General features: G+C 32.4%; 1 protein-coding gene and 1 long non-coding RNA gene across 2 annotated transcripts; one reads left to right on the forward strand and one right to left on the reverse strand.

Moving 5' to 3' along the window:
- Window positions 1–2,698: 2,698 nt before the first annotated feature.
- Window positions 2,699–21,541, reverse strand: LOC148620088 (uncharacterized). The gene is made up of 3 exons (XR_015921720.1): window positions 21,459–21,541; window positions 4,567–4,655; window positions 2,699–4,379 (listed from the first exon to the last, which is right to left on the reverse strand). It is a non-coding gene; the product is annotated as an uncharacterized LOC148620088 (long non-coding RNA).
- On the forward strand, window positions 8,623–10,543 carry LOC148620089 (uncharacterized). Its single transcript, XM_088576983.1, has 2 exons — window positions 8,623–9,174; window positions 9,975–10,543. Exons 1-2 carry the CDS (start codon window positions 8,980–8,982, stop codon window positions 10,086–10,088), a joined length of 309 nt encoding a protein of 102 aa, XP_088433109.1. The 5' UTR covers window positions 8,623–8,979; the 3' UTR covers window positions 10,089–10,543.
- Window positions 21,542–22,013: the final 472 nt, after the last annotated feature.

The following is a 22,013-nucleotide window of genomic DNA, read 5'->3' on the forward strand; positions in this document are numbered from 1 at the left end:
CAGAATAATTATACATGTCATCATAAAGAGCTATCAATCAACGTTATAACAAAAACACAATTTGTGTAGACTTTCTTAGGGTGTATCACATTTTAAAGAATTTGCATGATTCTTACAAAGACTACTACTTAATTGTAGTCTAAATCTAACAAATCAAATTTGGTTTGATAACTAAAAAATTGTATTTAGTTACAAATGATAGATATGAAACAATAAGTATTCGCTTGCTGATGAAATACATTCTTTTTATTAGTTAACGCAAATAAATATCCTCCAAAATCTACTTTCATTTTGTAAGCAAATGTTTTGGATTTCAAGTTGAAACTGATAATGCGTTTATTTAAAAATTGTTAACGTGACTTACTATATCTTTTAAATAACAATTGCTTTAAATAGATCAATAAATTCATCTATACCTTTTTTTTCAGGAAAGTAAAAATGGAATATTTGAGATGATACGAAACCGAAACAACAGTGGCCTCATTTTTTGTTTAGTCGTCATATTTATTAAACATTTAAAACGCTCGACTAATGTAATGTGATATAGGTTGATATAATCGACGTTTTAAAACATTAACATAAAGTATTCTTTTTTTTTTTAATATAAAAAAAATGTTTGAACTTACAGAAACTTAACACAGCGTCCTTGCCACTTTTGGGTTAAATTTGATAATATTATTTACTTAGACAGGATTTTCCGCAAGTTAACAAAGCATTTGTAATTCTGTCTATCTAAAGTGGATTTTTATTTTTAGTTTAATGTTGATTCTTCCCTCAGTCTGTCTGTTTGTCTGTCACACTCACTTCAGCCACTTTTAAGCAGCGGTCGATGTTATTCAAAAGTTTTTTTTTTTCGGGAATCAATATACAACCTTGCATTTAAATAATGTCATTTTATTTAGATTTTTGACCACTTTCTTTCAAAATCAGACACGAACAATGTTATTCCCTTTAAAATGGAATGTAGATGCTTATGTTGTATCATTACATTTCATAAACACATCACAATATTTAGTGAGTAATGGATTTATAATGTATGCGTGAATTTATTTAAGTCCGAGTGTCGGTGACATTTATTAGCAAAATAAAAATACTTAAACTTTCACACACAAAAAATCGAGGGCATCAAATTTATGAAATTATATATTTATACAATTTGTTTTATCTATATGTAAATTTAGAATAGATATAACTTAATACAGGTAATACCAAAAAATATCTGAACTCATATTTTTGCATTCAGAAGAGATTAACATAGTAAATGAACTATAATATGTGAAATTCGTGTTAAGTAAAAACAACGGTAATTTCAATTGAAGTTCACGTGATTTTCATGTGGAACTCGATTAACATGATTATCAGAGGAAAACATATTTACTTGTGTACTTTCATAATCTTGTAATTGCATACTATGTAGTGAATTTAAGTTGATCAGCAGATCCATTATTATGCGATTGTAAAATGTATTGGATCCTGGAGGGGTGATATATGATGATTGTTATATAATCAAAAGTTGTCGGTGGTTCTAATACGGTTCATTTAAATGTTGATAAAAATCGGCTAACAATTTCGAAGCGACAATATTGGGAAAGTAATATCAATATTTTCGCATAAGAGCAAGTCATTGTATCGTCCATTGACAACCACAGATTAGCCTAAGTAGTTATAATATATAAAAAAAAAAGAACGAAAATGTAAAAACTGCTATATAATTGACAAGGAAAGAGGCTGAAGTCATCATACTGGTAATTAATACAAATTTAACATTTTTACGTTTGCACTAAGAACCTATCAGGAAACTATATCCTGGGCAACTTATGTAATTTCCATATTTAGTGCAGCCGAAATGACCGAAAAGTTCCGAAAGGGAAAATAACTGATGTACAGACTTAGTTAGGCATAGTTTCCAATCACCTTATATAGAGAACTTAACTTTCATATGGACTCAACAATTTGTTATGCAAGTGATGTGCCATAGGAGTATGCCTTTCTGGTTTTAAATAATACAGTTCATGGAACAGGCACAATTTAAAAGGTTTGGGAAAAGATAGACGTAATAAAGTATTATGTCATTTGCTCTTCAAGACAGAAACCGCCTGGTAAAATATATAGCTCCGATTGTTTCATTCAAAGCATAGTTTATCTTGTCTACGATCGGATAGGCAATCACTATCTTTTTTCGAATATGCCAGTGAGGTTTATTTGTTTATTTCACATTTTATGTATAATGTTCTTGCCATTCGTAGAAAATTGTTGTACTTCCAGAATCTATACAGATAATGAATCAGACCTGCCATAAAATTGCTAAAGCTAAATGTTTACGCTCAAATGGAAGCTTAGATAAGCAACGCCTACCACAAGTTGCATAATACAGTTAGAAATGTATTGATACAAGACCAACGCCGCCGGTAGCAAGTCTTCAGAATCGACTAGGACATAGGAAGTCATCTAAACTATGACAGTGATATATCTAAGCTTTCTAGCTACAAGTTTCGTCCTTTTACAGTTTAAACCTGTCTCATATTATATGATATAACGTGAATTCGCAAGTCCCGACTAAAAACACATTACACATTGCTGTTACTCCAAAAAAAAAGTACACCTAGATACATATATTTAATACTTATTTAGTAGAGATTATTCATATTTTGTAAAAAAAAAGATTTTAAATCATTTTCCAAATTTATCGTATAAGATGTTTACAAAATGCTGGAACGTTTAATTGATAACATATTTGTAAAATATGGTGGGCGCGTTTTTCTACAGAACAAACGGTCGGCATTCCTATGGCAACAAATAATGTTTCCCTACTCGCTGACCTATTCTTTATCCTTTGTTTTTATGCGGTTGACTTTACAGTTGGTCTAATCCAGAGAAAGAGGTAGTTAGCCAGATCTATTGATATTAGGTTCCACTACATGAATGAAATATTAGGGTAAAAATCTCCTACTTTTGGGGACTTGATACATCGCATCTACCCCAAATAGTAGGTAAAAACAATTGACCAAACTTTACGACAAACGCGATGACTTTTCATTCTGTTTTGTCAACTTCCTCTCATCTTTGGTAAAATTCCTTAAGCAACTCTGCATTGAGTTTTCATATCACATCGCATACGTTATGTCACAGCTCGTCGTAATTATGCAGTTTTTTTGTAACACAATGGACTTCTTACAATTAAGGTTCTGGAATAGGGTTATGTTGCTACAAGAGTGAAGTCATCACTTCATATCTTTAATAATGGTCGTCATCATGTACTCGTGGATCTTAATGGTGTATCCGTCTTCACCATGAAAACTGATTATAGTCATAGTCATAGTTTCCCTTTCATTTTTTGTCTACACCGGAAGCGAATTATTATGAGCAAATGGTCCATGCTCCAAATCTTCAGCTGAGTCAGAGTTGCTCATTTACTTTTATTGTTTTGTATGTACTATTTTGATTACTGTATATTCTTTTCTGTGTCTGTTTCGCCTGTCTGTTATTTGTCCCTGGATTACATTATTTTGATTTCCGCTATAACCTTGGTTTCCTTGATTATTTTTTAAACATATAGATGAAATGGAAGTAGACGTTCTAATAAAATAATGTGTTCATTTCGTTGTGCATATGCATATGTTAACATTGATGTTGAGAGTATTTCATTATTTACACAAAAACAAAAACAGGATACATTAACTTCTACAGTTCACGTGGCAATTCTGCCGGAGTTTGGTCAGAAGAACATATTAGTTACTTTTAAAAATGTGTTCCATAATGCAAAACAGGTCATGTTTGTGGGGTTTATTAGTCGAAAAGATATCTAGTTTGCCGTGTTCAACATAGGCGTACACTACTGTGAAAGTACTAGTGTTTGTAGAGTACCAATTTTTCATGGTTTTCGTGGTTAGACCAATCCACAAAATTTGGTTCCCATCGAAAAGGAGATTTACATTGATGTGTTAAAAGAATTTTTGAGTCCTTACGTTTATAAATTGTAAGACACAATAGTGGGACCCAACCTTTAAGTAGCACTTCAGAATACTTTCGTGAAAACTTGTGATGTTTTTCATTAGTTACATTATTTTTCACTTCAAGTATTTTTCTTAAAGCAGATGAGTCAAGTCGATAAGGTCAACATCACTTGGCAACTTATCAACATCTATTTCTACAATATCACTGCGACTGTCTTTGTAAGCACTGTTAAATCTATACTGTTTTAATGCTTCAACGGCCTCTTGAGAGCTGCAAGTTGAGATGAATTGTGCTCTGTTGCGTTTTGAACTTCCATAAGCAATGTTATACGCTATACTCTGATTAGCACTTTGGTCTGTGGCAGTGAGTCCGTTTTATATCTGCTCGTTATCTCTTAAAAGTCTGTACAACTTCGATATTGTGTTCTACAAAATTAATATGAATATGCTGCGTTAAAACCTCAAAGTTCGAAATTCATCATTAGTTTTCATGTTATGTTAATATCACTGTTACGTGAAATACTTTTTTATTTCAACAGATTATTCAATCATTGTAAGCAATAACTCGAATTTTATGCTTTTATAGAGATAATCGGATAATTAACATACATACCGAACGTTCTTACTCAACGAAAGAGTCTCAGAAGGGTCAGTATTTTAAATTACGGTTATCTGCCTTATTTCATTTTGTTTGGTGATCCACTGTAACAGTAAAGAATCAAATTAGAAATACATTAAGTTTGCTATAAAGAAATTAAACAATTTGTTGTTTTGCCTTGTTAAATTGAATTCTATCCGTATTTGTGTAAATCTCTGGACCCGCCACCTGTTTGGATTATAATTCTTATTATAAGCATGATCTATTGTTGGCCATGAAGATAATGGGTTTAAACTTTATTTTCAAATGTTTGAGTTTCAGTTTATTTGACGAAATGTACAATTGACTATATAGGTAATAAACATCTATGTATACGTCTTAAAACTATATACTAATATTTAAGTTACGTGTAGCCCAGGTTAAGACAAATCTTTGACATTTGTATGTAAATTTTTAAAACTTTAATAACATACACATGTTTCTACGTCTGAGAACGGGTACTTTACATTAAAAGATAAAATGATCGGTTAGCATTGAACATAATGTAATATTACTCAGTCTCTGATTCAGACACGCGGACTCGTTACAAATGACTATATAGGTCATAAACATCTATATATAGTTCTTTTTGTAGATATGCATATGGAAGGCCAAACTGAGAGGTGTTAATGGTGCATTGTCGTCCGCATTTAGGTCTTCTCCCTTTTGAGAACACTGAACAACCTCACAGCAGTAGACGTTGCAACGCACATTGTCAATAGGACCAAAATTAGTAATTTAAGTGAAATGCATATCTTTACAACACCCATAGCCGGGGGAGGGGGGGTTCATAAGTTTGTTAGGATTTTCCGCCCTATAAAACAAATACGCACTGTTTTTTTTTTTTGTTTTTTGTTTTTTGTTTTTTTGTTTTTTTGTTTGTTTTGTTTTTGGTTGATTATTGACTATTAAAGTCGATAGCACTTCGCGGTGCGAGGCATTGGACTCGTTTCGTGAGTCCACGCTTCGTGAGTCCACATAACCCCCTCTACAAACTCCTGCCTACGATCCTGTTTACATTCGTCGTCGTCTATAAATGTTACCTTAAATCAATGTGATGCATATTGTGAAAAGAATCCGCCATAGGCCCAAGGTATGAAGAAAGTGATTGCTGTGTAGTGAAGTCAATACGACATGCACGTTGACGTTTACATTACATACATATATAGTGAATACACACTATTTCCGCCAAAGACGGATAGGAAGTGTACAACGTTTTGTTGCATATTTATAAATGACATCTTACTTGAGTCTCCTTTTTTCCCGTTTTCCAGACTTGTTACTTAATTGTTGCTTAGCCAATGTGTACACACGGTTGTTGTGACGTAAATGTAGCTGCGCCACTGTTGTGGGTGACGAAAAGTATTCATGTACATGTATACCAACAACTGATATCTTAATCTCAAATTTTAATTCTTACTATACATTCGATCTAGTAGCTCATTTGCTTTTGTTACTTTGCATGTATGATATTTGTTACTTCATTTTTTTGTTGTGTGTGTCTGTTTTCCATGTCTTGTCTTTGTCCCTGGACTGCATTCCTTTGGTTACCGCTATATTCTTGGTTCCCTTGATTTTTTTCTTTAGTCTTTTTTGTAGTCAGTGTAACTTAAATTTTGTTTTTAAATATGTCGGTAATGATTATAAACATATATGCATAATATACCAATTTCAAGATGATTTTTGGAATGTTCTAAAATTCTGGTTTTAGCATGTCCAATATTTTTGTAGGCATACCTCGCAAACTAGTTAAACACAAGCACAAAAAAAAATAAGTACTATCTTTGAAAAAAAGATAGCCGACGCATTAAAATTTTACGTCTAAGTTTTTACATTTCTTCAAGGAGTCATAGAAAATATTCTTAAAAGAAAATGACACATGACACGCAAATTCAAATTTTTGATACAGTTTTTTTCTAACGCAATTTCAAATTTTCTGTACAGTTTTTATGAACGCTACAAAGTTATAAGTATTTGGCCAATCGGGAAACATGATTGCTATCAGGTGACTTGCGTTTCCAGAAAAGAGCGTCCTTAAGGTCAAAGAGCAAGAAGCAGAACTATACCGACTGCGTCGGAAAAAACATACTTAAAAAAATAACCGAAATAAAAGTATTTCCCTTATCCGTCACGTTATCATTTGCATATATTTATGAACTCAACAATAACATGCATTTCCATTTTCAACTAGTATGTTTTGATGCCATAGTTATAAATGTACAGGAGGTTATAATGTTTTAATTATGTTGATCTTGAATTTAATCACATACAGAAGATACGATTAGGACGGGAAAACGATTGAGTAATATCATACATCTACGTTATTGACCTGATATGGAAGTCCATCACCTAAAACATCACTGGACTGTATGGGGCGGTAATGGTTATACGTAACCTCTGCTTTTACAGTTATATAGGTTTTAAAGGTTTTTTTTTTTTTGTTATAGAAACCCTCCAACTGTGTACTGTGTATTATCTGGAGAAGTACTAGTGTTTGGGTGGTATAATTTTGACCATACCATATTTTAGTTACATGCATTCGTCAACTGAGAAAATAAAACAAACATAAAAATGTTCTGTACTTGAATTACATTGACAAGAATTTGTCTATGCATTTCTCTATTATTTTCTTATATTTTTTCCCTCTTTCTATCCCTTCTTTGACTGTTTCACACGCTTCTCTTGCCAGATCATTTGCAGACTTCCGTTTTGATGATGTTGGTTGGTCATCATCATCCGAAAAAAAATGCTAGTTCTTTCATTTTCACTGGAAGTGCCTCCTGTCTTAACCCTCTCTCGCTCATTTAGTTTACGATTTAGACCAGAAATATTCCTCCTTATTATCTTTACGACTTCCTCTTCTGTTTTCCCGTGGTCGAATGACCTCTTTATAGCTTACCATTAAATTTAAAGTTTTAATAGTATTTCTCTCATGCATAAAACAGTTATCTGCACAAAACATGATGAAGTTTATGCACACTGTGAAATAGTTGAACCTTGTGTGTGTATGTTTAACATTTATTTTCGTTATTTATTCATGTTAGAAACGGAATTCTTTATTTTTTGATAATAATGTAAATTTGAATAAAATAAAGTAAATAATTACACTTGTGTATCAATGTTAACTGGACAAAATTTATATCTACAATAGTGTAAGTTAATTCAATGACGCGTAACTGTCGTTTTCAATAAAATATCATATTATTCGAGCATTCCACAAATAATTATGTTTTGCTGTCACATGTAAGGGATTTGTATCAGTCGAGTACACGAATGGAACTAAAGTTTATTCGATTCGGTTTTTATGAATGATTGTACTGATACAAAAAAAGTATTTATTTGAAAATATATATATTTTTTTCTACGGTCAATTCTGTATTAAATAAAATACATACTTTACTGGCAATGCTTTTTTCCCTGAAGAGGATGTACCCATTTCCCTCCAGAACAACGCTGTTATAAATCTTTGATTCTGCTTACAATTTCTTTCCTTTCCTGATTAATGATAACAGCTCCTTCTTTTGTAAGCTTCCTTATTTAGTCTGCCGTTCTGCGCTTCAGACGTGGAAAGTCTCGTGTCTTGTACATTTATTGTGCATGAACTGGTAAATCATCCACATTATTTTTCACCTCTTCTAGAATAAACGGCAAGTTGCATCGATTCTTCTCGTATGCTCTTGCGGTGAGCAATTTTCCAATGAAAGAAATTTCTATGTGTGGTCTGGAAGCCATGATTAAGAAAGATAACCGCGTGGTTGGCTTTGCAAGAAAGTATAGGTACAAGGGCAAATCTTGGATTGCATTGCTTCAAAATCATCTAACAACATGATGAAAAAATAACAACTTTTCACCATACAAAGTATGAATATACTTAACAAAAAAGTAAACCAGCATCAGTACTGATACGTAAAATTGTAATTTGTTGATTTTTTTACAGAAAAAATGTGGCAAATAAAAAATATATTTCTGCTATACAATTTCCATAGTTACATGTAGTTTAAAAAATCCATGCAGAAAACATATGCGCACATGTATACATCTTGTTATTACACCTATCCCTTTATACATGTATCACATGTAATTATAGGTTGTTACCGTATGTAGTTTAGTACATAAATACTTTAGCCACACATTGTTAAATGCTCAAAATGGATAGAAGAGAACATTTGTTTGCACTGGTCCTTATAATGTATATGCATCACAGAAGGCTGAAGTTTATAGATTAACCATTTAACAAAGAGGGAGATTTCTTGTTTATTTTGATGATAAATTTTCTCAACGAGTACAAAAGGAATAGTGCAGTTGCTCTGCCTTTTAACAACCCAACCATACGTAACAGGATACTTGAAACGTATGCTGTACCAGCAATGATAGAGACAAACAATTTATATGAATTACTGTACGAGTTTTGGATGTTACCCGGAGAGACAGTGGACTCGTTCAGGGATATGCTACTACAAATATCGCCGCGAACAGCCAAATTCAGATTTGGAGGAAAATGTACGACACTGGAGAATAGACTTTTTTATGACTTTAATGTGGCTACGTCAATATCCAACTTACTTTGGTGTTAGTATTGCCATGGTAAGTGCAGCACTAAGCAGGGTGTGGATACTTCTTTGGGACGAAATCTCCTTTTGTTTAAATACAGTAAAATTCAATTATATAACAACTAGCTTTCAATGACGCGGACCTCTAAGAAAGCATCTTCCGTCAAGTGAATATGTTATATTTTTCAGTACCGTAATAGCTCAAGAATACGAGCAATTTAATCAATTGTTATTGAATACTGATATAATGCATCTATTCTATTTGATATTTTAAAAAAACAATTTACACCCTCTCCCTAAAAATAAGGGCAACAAGCCCATTTAACTACATTATATACAACTATTTTAACTATTTGACTAACGAACCAATAGTCACCCAGTAAAAACCTTTGTTTCTAATGCGGTGGTTATGGAAAATAGGGTAGACGAGTGTGGTGTGCTGTAATATCTAAACTTGAAGAGTATTAAACAAATCAACATGTTTATCAAACAAACAAACAAATACACGAGCAACGTCGTCACTCCTTTTGCCGGAAATTTTTCAATTATAATTTGTGTTTCATTCTGGCATAGCCGAGCTAACAATGTCCGAATAACCCATTTTGTCTTGGAGTATTTAAAAAAAATTATCTATCCTCAAAAATAAACCAATATTTACTCTAAATGCAATGAAAATGCTATCTCAATTCATATCAAGCGTGTCAGAAATATGCTGCACATTGGTTTTTACAATACATATAATATTTTTCGGGACTTTAAGTATGTCATTTATACAGAAAATAGTAAACAGATAATTTAAATACCATGACATTAATTTTAAATTGCATTTTACAGGTGATTAGTGACAACCAAAAACACATATGCTTCGTTCAATCAGGATTTCATGGCCATGATAATAACGCATGTGCGTACCAGCAGCTGCCATCGATCGGATCTTGGCTGGACTAACACTTTCTTGCAAATTTGTTTTTGTTAGCAAACAGCATATACCCTAACACAAGACCACTTTTTACACCTTACATGGCCAGTGAGATGGCTGGACAGGCAAGACTTGAGAAGAGACGTATGTGTAGATTCAATATTGTTCAAAGAAAGAGACGTGTGTATGTTGAGCACGTAATGAAGGAATTGAAGAGTTTTAGGATAGCAGGATCTATATTTAGACGTAATATGTATATCAAAGTTACTCAGACAATAAAGCTTGTTAAGGTTGAAATATTACATTCTTCTGTCGTCCGTGTTTCACAAAATAATTGTGAAATTTTCAAATGATTATATTTATTTCGGGAGATTCACGTAATAATTACATAACAATTATATGTAACAATATGCTATATTTATTAAAACCACTGTCATTCTAAACCTCAAACCTTTTTTTTTATTTGAATAAAAGAAGGGATTTTGTTTGTTGCTTTTGTATACCATAACACAGGTAAAGTGTGTCAAAACCACTTGTAAATGATCAATTGTGCGTTAGTATCAGTATCGTTATAATATGTATGCATTTATGGATTTAAAGTATATTTCATTAAGTAACAATTCTTATTTTGCATTAAAATGGTGCCTTTTAGATGACAAATTACATTTGTGTCGGACAGCATGGTTTATTAATAAAGTATATGTAAAACGAATGCAATTTCCACATACTCCCTTATACTTTTTTCACTAATTTTAAGATCGGTACTGTCAAAGTTTCTATGCGTTAACGACGTAATTCAGATAATGCGATAATACATACAGGTACATTGAATCTATTTGATAGATGAAAGGTTGTAAATTCACATGTTACATTAAATTGATGTTCTCATTCTTCTAACTTGAACGATATATTTGAGAATGTTTTTTTTTATATAAAACTGACTTAGTAATACCCTACTATTCGTTATTCAACTTTGTATTTATTTTTTTTTGACGTTTTTCCTTCTTTTCAGGGTAATTCATTTGTTGATTTGTGTTATCTCTATAGAAAACAAGTTTTCGGATGCTTAAAGTCAAATAGGCATACGTGACTGAGGTACAGAATACATATATATAATATTAAGTCTAAAGGTACCTGTCAACAAGCAAACTTAATGGGTATCAGATCGTCGAGTCATGACGATGCAGCACCAGCAGACAAAAATATATAAGTCTGAAGAATTGCACAAAGATACTGGTGAAGATGTTAATACACTATAATAAAACATGTAATAAAATTGTCGGTCTACTAATGGTCTTCTTCGGTGCCTTGAATAAACTGTGCAAGAAAGTTAATTGTCTGTGCGCACAACTCATTACCTAACCAGCTGAATACATGTGACGACATTTTACAATTTGTTGAGAGTTAACAAAAATCTTGAACATTGTGTTAAACTACAAAACTAAAATAAATTACAGACACTGTAACCAGAAACTATTCAAATTCAGAAGAACTTTTTTTTTATTATTATTAATTTCGTGTGGATGTAAAACACGGAGTTCTTTATCCTAGTTCGTGTTTTATTCCATGATAAAGATTTTGTTAAAATCAACGTGGCAGTGGTTTGGTATGCTGAAGTGTACACTCACTGGAAATAAAGACTTGTTTGCTATGTCGCTTCTGTGTCCGTTCAAGCGCTTGTGAAAAGACTGTTTAGATTTACCTACATATTGAAGGCCACAGATGGGACAATGAAGCAAATGTATAGCACTCCTTGAGACGTTCAAGTTTCCGCCACAATGGAAATGGGAACGTTTTAAAGAGTGTACATTAGATTTCCTGCAGTGTTCATTACACAATATTTTGTAGCGTTTTCCGTGACAATTCTGGTGAATAATGACAAGTGGTGCATTTAGTGGCAACATTAACACTTTTTGTCAACACAGGAGCGACTCTCACCAGCTTAGATATTTCAGCCCTCATAGTCATACTAGGCAAATTGTTTGAAAGCAATGGTAGGTGGCTCGGGAAAGATCAGGTTGAGTTTAAGTTGAGTTGAGTTTTTTTTTTCGACAGAGGCCCAGTGGTCACGAATGGTATTGTGGCTTTTTTTTAAGATAGGGATGGTACAATGTATCTTAGGTCACAAGGAGTTCTTTTACATGTTTTCTTCTTTACCTTACTGTAATAGACTACTTCTTTGAATATTGTGATTCTATGATTTTGCATCTATATCCACTTCTTCTTAATTGGTTCTTTGGTTGACCTAGGCGATTTTTAATGATTCGTCATTTGGAGAAATGCGCCTTAGCCTAAGACCTTGACTAAATGGTATACTCCTAGTCAGGTTAGATGGACGACAGCTCTTGGGCATAAGATATTGATGTGTGTTAGTTGGTTTGGAGAATAGGTCCATGGAGAACTGATGCCTGCTAAGATGCTAGAGGTATCGAGGAATGCGATGTTAGTAGCAGATGTTTCGTAAGTGAACTTAAATGAAGAAGTTGATTGTTTGCACTTGCGATAAAATTGTTTAGTTCTGCTTCGTCAGGTATATATACAAGTATAAGTATGTGTATTTATAAGACATAAGTATTATGACGAAATTGCATGCAATGATCAAATGTTTTCAGATATGATATTCCGAGCTGTTGGGCAATGTTTTCCGTTTCATGCGTACAGCATGATTTTATATTTTCATATTTGCCCCTGCATTGTTCATTTTCAGTGCATTTCAATAAAATTTTACCTCGACTGACTAAAGTGATTTTGAAAATCTTGTCATTTTCCTTTATTCTGATCGTGCAAAAAGTCAAATTAAACTGTCAAAATGATTTTTTTTTATTATTGTACACCCGCTGCCTGATTCTTTCACACACTGACACTCATTAAAATCATGCTTTTGATAAAAGAAGTCATAACAGATCATTTTATGTACAGTGAAATATGTTACTACATAAATCAATGGAGATAAAACAATACCACGATCAAGATATATCAATTTTAAAAGCTTTCACCGAAACGATCCTGGTTTAAGCCAGGGGTTGTTGATTATACAATTGAATTTGAATGACGATACGTTTCATAGAAAAACAACAAAAAAGAAATAGAAGGCATTATTATATTTCATAAAAGAAGTAGTATACCACCTAACATTCATACAGGGTCCAATTTTCTGTCGCGAAATATGTTCCCTAAAATTCTCTAGACCATAATAAATCATCCTAACAGGAAATACGTACAATTGCAGGCATATATCCATAAAAAAACAAAATGTTTCTAGATATACTTAATGCTTATTATAAAATAAATCAAGAGAACATGGTCTCGGAAACTTGACCGATCTTGTATATTGGAGGACTCTGTCTGTCAGATCCACTTTGCGATGCATTTTTTTCTGAAGCTTATTCGTAACGATTGTTTTATGTAGCAAGTACTTCTTTATCTAAGAACCAGGAAAATATGTGTATGGTATGGCACACAAAGAAAAAAAATACGCAGAGATTTTATTGCATTATGCCAGTATGAATTTCTTATAATTTCTAAATCATTTTTTAGGACCCCAAGTAGCAAAAACAGTGTCTACTATACATGACAAATATATTGTCGTACCAGGAGACAAAGCCCAAAACAATATTGATTTTCGTCTTCAAAACATGTTACATTCAATGTTTATTATCAGAGGTAGACGTAGAAATGAATAGCAGTGATAAGACCTATACTGCTACCAAACCCCCTAAAGAAGAGATTGCGGAAAACCATAAATCTGTGGTATACTATTTTGGTCTTTCTACTAAGGACGATGATTAACACTCTATGTACTGGATTCCTTAACTCTGGAAGTATCAATACAAACAGCGTTACATAGTTGGATTTGCAAAATGTACCGCCAAACTTTTTTTAAACATGAGTATTAGTTCAATGTGGTACTGACAAATTCGAAAAATCTTTTGGATACACTCAGTTCAAGACTCTTATCAGAATATAATAGCATTACAATCTACTATTTTCCAACACCGTATACTTCAATTCCTCATACTCGGTTAACATCCCGACTTGAAAACATTATGCATCGTTGTTTTTTGCCAAAAACAGAAGACGGTACACCTAGACACAAATATATAGTTCTTGGTAAAGATTCCTAATACTATGTAAGAAATAATTCCCAATCATCTTCCAAATATACAGAAGAAGATGTTTACAAAATGCTGGACTTTGTAATCGAAAACACATTTGTCCAGTGTGTTGGACGCGTTTCCAACAAACGGTCGGCATTCCAACGGGAACAAATCGTGGTCCTATACTTGTTGACCTATTACTTCACTCTTATGTGGCTGACTTTGATAATGTCATCAGAAAGAAAAAAATATCGTTTACCTAGATCCTTTAATCTGATTTTCCGCTATATTGAGAATGTGTTATGTTTAAACAATCCCAATTTTAGGGATTTGATACATTTACCCCAAAGAATCTTTGATGAAAAATAATACAGACGCTGTGAGGTCAGGATCATATCTTGACCTCCACTTAGAAATCGATGGTAAAGAAAACATATTGACTAAACTTTACCACAAACGTAATGAATTTTCATTCAGAATTGTTAAGTTTCCTTTTATCTGTGACAACATCCTTTCAGCACCTGAATATGGTTTATTCATATCAAAACTCATACGTTATGACAAAGTTTTCCGAATCTATGCAGACTTTGTGTATCGCGCTACAGTTCTAACAAATAGGCTTCTGGAACCGGGTTATGTTGCTATAAGATTTAAGTCATCACTGCAGAGGTCATCATAAAATCGTGGATCGTTACGATGTATCGATCTGCATCATGTAAATTGATTTATTCAAGAAGTAAAGTGTCATAGTTTTCCTTTCCTCTTTTCCGGACTTGACTTTTGAGTAGCAACTCTGCGGGTGTTTCTAGAAAAGCAGAAGTCGCTTACCCTACCGGTGCCTGGTCCATGCTCCCAATTTTAGTGAGTCCGAGTTGCTTATTTGCTTTTGGTACTTTGTATGTATGATTTTAGTTATTTTATAGTCTTTGTTGTGTATGTACATTTTTTCAGGTCTGGTCTTTGTCCCTGGATTACATTCTTTTAATTACCGCTATAACCTTGGTTCCCTTGATTACTCTGTTATCTATTGAGGCATAACATATAACCACGCCGCCCCAACCCTCCTGTATTTCGGAATCATTTGCTAAATTTTACCCATCATCCATTATTATATATATAATTGATATAGTATGATTTCCAGTGAGAGATTCAGCCGCCAAACAGGAATGATGGAACTTTTTATATGTCACCAAAAAGTGACTATGTTCATATCATTCGTGTTTACTTTTAGTTACTTTGTGTATGTATGATATTTGTATGATATTTGTATATCTTTTTTCGCTGTTGGCTATGTACAGGAAGAATACTGTCTCCTTAAATATATGGTTATACAAATATTGCATCATCGCTCCACAGCGAAACCAGTATATATATATATATTCCTCGAATAGGAATTGCTAGGCATGTTTTTTTTATTGATGTGGCCCAATTCTGAAAAAAAAACTTTCACTTAAAAATTATGAAAAATGTCAATACAATACACATGATAAGTATGGTCAATACATGAAATAAAAGTCCGTCACATAATATTCCATAAAAAAAGTTTTTTTTTAAGAATTGGGCCACATCAATAAAAAAACATGCTTAGCAATTCCTTACCGATTTGACAATGAAATTTCACTCAACGACACTTTCGCTATTTGAAAAAACCACTACACTTGTACAATTATAGATATATTTAGAATCGGGACATGGACTTGCACATGATGAAACATAACATTCCAATGTCTGTCAAAAAAAAAAAATTAAAATCACATTGATAGTAGTTTCACTAGTGTAAAAAAGGAAAAACATACTTTAAAGCTCTATTTAACGATATCTTTTTAAGTATTCTTATGTCAACAAGCTGGCTTCAAAATGTCATGTTTGTTTTGCATCAATGTCACTTTTACAATGTATAAGAAAGATCAAGACTAAGGAATTCCTAATTAATTCGAGGAGAAATCATAGTGTAAAAACAATATGTACCATGAATCCGCCTGAAACACAAGAACAAAAAAGACATAGACGTGTACCTGATAATCTGAATATCCATTTTCTGATGCAAATCAAATGCACGAAGTGTTAAATTTTACAAATCGATTAGTTCCACGTATTTATATCTACATTTATCCTAAGAAATGTACTGTGTATAAACATTTATTCGGTGCATTTCCTTTCATGCAAACATTGTTTTTGTTCTAAGATTTTCCCTTTTATGCAAATTAATCTGCACATATTGTCTACAAGTGTATATGCATGCTTGCCATTGATTTGTTTCACAAATCTGTGTTTCAGGTAGCTAACCTGATATGGACATATAAAAGAATTTATATAAGTTCTGTGTTTGTTTTCTTTCTGGATAATGTACAACTTTGTTAGATTCATACAAATGCTATAATGTGTGATACACCTCCCCCTCCCCCCCAAAAAGGCTCCATTTTTATTTTTTTGTTATTAAGTAGCAGTCCGCCTAACAATCATGCAATTTACACTGAAATTGATTTATTGATGTCTGATATTTTATTCAAATTGACATCAAATCAGTTGATTGTAAAGAAAAACAATGAACAAAATGTGAAAATTAAAAACCATAGCAACAACAATTTCCTTAGCAACGACCAATTTTGGCCTAATAATCACAAAAATGTCACAATTTGAATGTACTTTCATATATCTCATGGTGAAATTTTTTCAAATAAAATAAATATATTAATGAAGTGTGTCTTATGGAAAACAATTTACAATAAAGTACAAAGCAGTTAAAATAGTTAAGATCTGGTTACTATAACAACCAAAATTCTTAATTTTTGATAATTTGAAATAGACGAAAATAGGCTATGTTTAGACCCATCTTGTCAACAGGAACAAGACCATATTATCCAAATATATGCATGGGTGTCTAGTTAGTACTCTCCACTGAAACATATCAACAACTAAAAATATGTAGCATAACTTCTTTTTTTTTTGCTAATCTGGACCTTAAATAAACCCCATAAAGATTTTCTTCTTCTTGACCTTTTCATACAAACTTTGTCCATTACATATTTTTTTGTTTTTGACCTATTCTTCTAATATTCGATCTGTTTGTATATCCTTTCAGGGCAGAGTGATGGATACCGGACTGGGTGACCTTTGACCTTGACCTTTAACCTCAAGGTCAAATAACATACACATTTTGGCAAAATACGATACATAATTTTGTCTGTGCGATAACCTTTTGGTTGTTTTACATAGATATCTGACCTGTTTGACATTTGAGTAAATCACATCAAGGTAGAGTGTATTTTTGGATGACTTTTGACCTAGGCTTTTGACTCCAAGGTCAATTGACATACAAAATGTTGGCCAAATATCATACAGATTTTGTCTGGGCCATTTTTTTTTATCTTTTTACTTAGACATTTGATATTTGGTATGAGGTTATATTTTCTCAAAGCGAGGCGCCTCGTACTGGAGTGGTTGACATTTGAACTTAACCTTTGACCTCATGGTAAAATAACATATTAAGTTTTGACTTAGTGTTAATGAGGACAAATGTCATATGAGAGATACTTAATTGTTTGTATGAATATCTGTATTTTGAGAGAATTCAATTAGGCCCAAAAATAATATTTCTTGTTTTTTGTTGTTCAAGTCTTGACATTATATCCTATTTCTATTTTTGAGCTCATGTTTTGTTGAAATGCACATCTTCCAATCAACATGTCCAAGAATTATATTCTTTTGATGTCCGCTAGAATCTTGGTTCCCATGATTAATCTTGCAAACATGAACATGAAGGTTCTCTTTTACAGAACATTTCAAAATGTATTGTAATTTTGTTGTTTTAAATGTTACAATACTGCGACTTTCTCAACATGGAATTTGGTGAAAGATATTCAGATAAGAACAATTGGAAAATCAACATTTATAATATATCGTAGGAACATTATAAGAGAGCCTGGATCGCTCACCTGGTTTACCATTTGCTTATAAGTAAAAATTGACAATGAGACAGGCTAAGTTAAGATTAACTGAATAGTCAAATGTAGGAAATGCTTCTAACAGTATTTTAAGACCTGAACAAGAATTTTGCTGACAGCAACAGTATAAAAAAAAAATCCTCTTACTCCTATGTTCCATTTTTAGTATAGGCAGTTATATACATTTTGATGGATTAAGACAAAACACAAGTCATTTCGAGCACAATACACTAAAGAATCCATATGCTTCACTTCCATTAACTGATTTTAAATGGTTTTCAAAATTGCACATGTACATTTGAAAAATAAAGAATTATTTCAGGAGCCATAACTACTACATTAGTAGAAGAATCGTTTCGAAAATGTTGGTATTGGCCGGTCTTATGATGCTGAACTATATAACCCTACACAAATCTTTTTTAAGGCAACAATTCTTGATAATTTGCAAAAACATGCTCTCCTACGATAACTCTGCAAGAATTTGCTAAGGGCAACAACCTTTGAGTTGGTTGCAAAACAATTGCCTTCTGACCCCTATACCCCTATGTTCTCTTTTATTAACAGGGGTCGTGTTTTTTTTTCATGGATAAAAAAAATTCAAACTTTTATTTGTGTGGTAAACCTATAGAACAATTATGCAAATTTTCAATGTAAGATTGTTTTTTTGGAGAGAATATTTTCAAAGTTGTACTTACGAAGAATGCCAAAAAAGCTATTACAGGGGGTCATAACTCCTACACCAATTGTAAATATCGTTTGCAGAATTTCGGCTTAAGTATGTCTCTTTAACCTGAACAATATTAACCCCTGACACAATTTAGCTGAAGGCAATGTTTTTTTTGGGGTTATTTGTTTAATGCCGTTAGACACCTATGTTCTATTTCTAATAACGGTGGTCATTTTTTTTTTTAATCTTTTTTTTTTTCTCATGAATCATAAATTCCTACAGTAATTTTGTGCACAATTATCTAGAGGAGAATTTCGAAAATTTGGCGATGACGACGGACGCCAAGTGATGTCAGAAGATTACTTAGCCTTTGAACAGGTAAGCTAAGAATAACAAATATTTGTTTACTGGCCTGCTACCTTACATCTTTTACTTGTACCTGTCTAGAATTTATGAGAGAATCAAACTTGGGTAACCTAAAATTATGCATTTCATTTTATCGTGGCATTTAAGAATACATTGCATAATTGTAGAATGCGAACTACTTTTACAGTCAACACGTTTACATGATCTTTCTACTTTTGACTTTTATAGGCATAAGAAATGATTGCAACAAAAGAAAATGATCATTGCATCATGCAAATATAAATTTCCCATAACCTCTAGCACTAATCATAGAAAAATTGGTAGAGTTGGTTTTATTAACATAATGATAGGTCAAAATAAGTTAAAGTGAACGATGGAAACATGACAGAACAGTTTTCATGCACTTTTTTCCTATATAAGCAAGATGTCTTTACAAAATATAGAAATAATATCTACGTCACAGATGTTTAAGGTTAACTTTGAATAGCTGTTTTCAAGATGTAGTGAATACATTTGACGCAGAGACGAAATTGAGAAAAAATGATGTGCTGGTTCTTAGAAAGAATGATTTTCAATAATTATTGATAAAGCACTGAATTATATACTGCCCGCATCGAAAGTATTATATATTCGAAAGAAATGTTCAATCAACTGATTCATGAAAGTTAAAATATTTCCTCTGATAGTATTTAACAATATAAAGAAATTAAGCCTTTTTTTACAAAAGAATAAATAAATAATAATAATAATAAAATGTTAGTCTTTAATACTCGACATTGATTTGGATAAACCAATTTTGTTTATTTGTGAAATGTTTTTTTACCTAGTGGCTACATTAAAGTATGAGGGTTGTGATCACACCAAAGTATTTTAACCCGGCTGCATTTATTTGCGCCTATCCCAAGTCAGGAATTTCTGGTTTCTGTATGTCTTGTTTTGTTTTCACCTTTAGTTCATTTTTTTTATATTCCTTGAGTCTAAAGGAGCAACACATTTGCTCTAACTGTATTAAAGGATGTTTTTGGGCCAGCTGCAGCTGCCTTGGCCTTCCCTATTGTATGAGGATTTTCGCGGCGCTCATCGAAGACCAATGATAGGCACAAGGTTGCGATTTTCAATCTATACCATTAAATGAATAAAGTGTAATATGTGCTTCTTTGTTTGTACATCTAAAGTGTTTTAGATGAAATGAAAAAGATTGAAAGCCTTAAATGAGTAATGGTAAACGAATCTGTTGATAGGATCAATGTCAAATGTAACATCAACATTTAAAACGGTTGGTTTTGAGTAAAGTCGATACATAATTTTATACGATTTACCCTTTTTATACTGAATATCCCTGTCCAGCAGAATAAATCGCCAAAATCTGATCTCCAATGGTACATTTAGTAAAATAGTATTACAAACAGTAATGTCTTTCAGAAATAAGCCGTCAAACGGTATGCAATATATGTTTTTGTGTTCATGTCACATCTCATACGTTATGCCAGACATAGCAGAAACTACGCAGACTTTTTGTTTCCGCTATACTTCTAATAAATAGGCTTCTTGAACAGGGTTACGTTGCTTCAAGATTGAAGTCATCACTACTCTTTTTTTCTTTTACCTACATTGTGTATAAAATATATTTATTTATCATGTTTTTCGTTGTTGGCTTTGTACAGGAAGATTATTATTTCTCTAAATATATGATAATAAATATATTGCTTAAATTTTCTACAACGAAACAAAAATATAATCTCGCAGCACATCCTGAACATTTGTTAATTCAAGGTTGGACCCCTTCCCATAATTATATTCGAAGACAATCTGAATGTGAATTTAACAGTTTCAGAACTATTCATAGCATGCACCCGTACGATGACAAAGAAACTGCACTATTTAAAGTGGTTAGAGCCACACCAATATGGAATTTTATGTGATGGTCTTTTATTTCATGTATTTAAGTGAATTATTTTTTGTAAGAATTGGGCAAAATGGGAATAAATAAGAAACAAGCATGTCAAAACGTTATCGATCTGGCTATATAATTTCACTCACAAACACTTTTGCTACTTGAAAACACCATTACTTCATATCTGCATTATTGTCTTTGTTCAGTGATTTTTCAATAGGATTTTGAAGCTCTATTTCCCGATATGTATTAAGTATTCTAATGTCAACAAGCTTGCTTCAAAATGTCATATTTTTTTTGTGCGTCACTTTCACTTCTATATGAAAAATCAAAACCAAGGAATACTTAAATAATGATTAAAAGCTTCAAGTTTATCAAGATAATTTGAGAAGAAAACATTGAAGATTCGTATGCATAATAAAGAAACATACCTCCATTTCCTTCCATATGCAACCAAGTCATTTCTTCAAATTTCATTGATTGAAATTTGTGTACACGATACTACTTACATACAGCATATGGTGTTCAAATCAATCTTTAAGTGCGAAAAAAGGAAAGAGAAATAAAAATACCTATTGACGCATGGGGTAACAAAGTATGAGCTATATCAGACAAGCATACCGAGCTTCTTCCAAACAGTTTTATACAGTAAAAGTTAATAGCATTTAACTATCTTGAAAATGTTATATAGTGAAACTTTTCTCTACCGAAACTCGGATAAACTAAAAATCTATGTATACAAAAAAGAAATAAAACAAATATTCTTTTGCGCCTGTTCCAAACAAGGAATTCCTGGCCTCTGTATGTATTGATTTGTTTTTACATTTGGATTATTTCCATGTAACTTGAGTATATAGGGGTATTTATTTCGCTTCACCTGTATATAATGATGTTTTGGGGCCAGATGTAGCCTTCCTGTTGTGTGGGGATTTCCTCGTCGTTATTTGAAGATCAATTGTTTGCCTTGGGTTTTCACTTTAGGCTAA

This window comes from Perna viridis, chromosome 4 (genome assembly GCF_037379345.1).
Source record: "Perna viridis isolate PV_CMFRI_1.1 ecotype Kerala chromosome 4, ASM3737934v1, whole genome shotgun sequence".
Lineage (NCBI taxonomy): Eukaryota > Metazoa > Mollusca > Bivalvia > Mytilida > Mytilidae > Perna > Perna viridis.

Excerpts from the sequence above, each read along its gene's own strand:
- LOC148620089 (XM_088576983.1), top strand. The coding sequence starts at position 8,980 with ATGAATTACTGTACGAGTTTTGGATGTTACCCGGAGAGACAGTGGACT. Across the intron at positions 9,175-9,974 it reads TTGGTGTTAGTATTGCCATG|GTGATTAGTGACAACCAAAA; the intron begins GTAAGTGCAGCA and ends TGCATTTTACAG.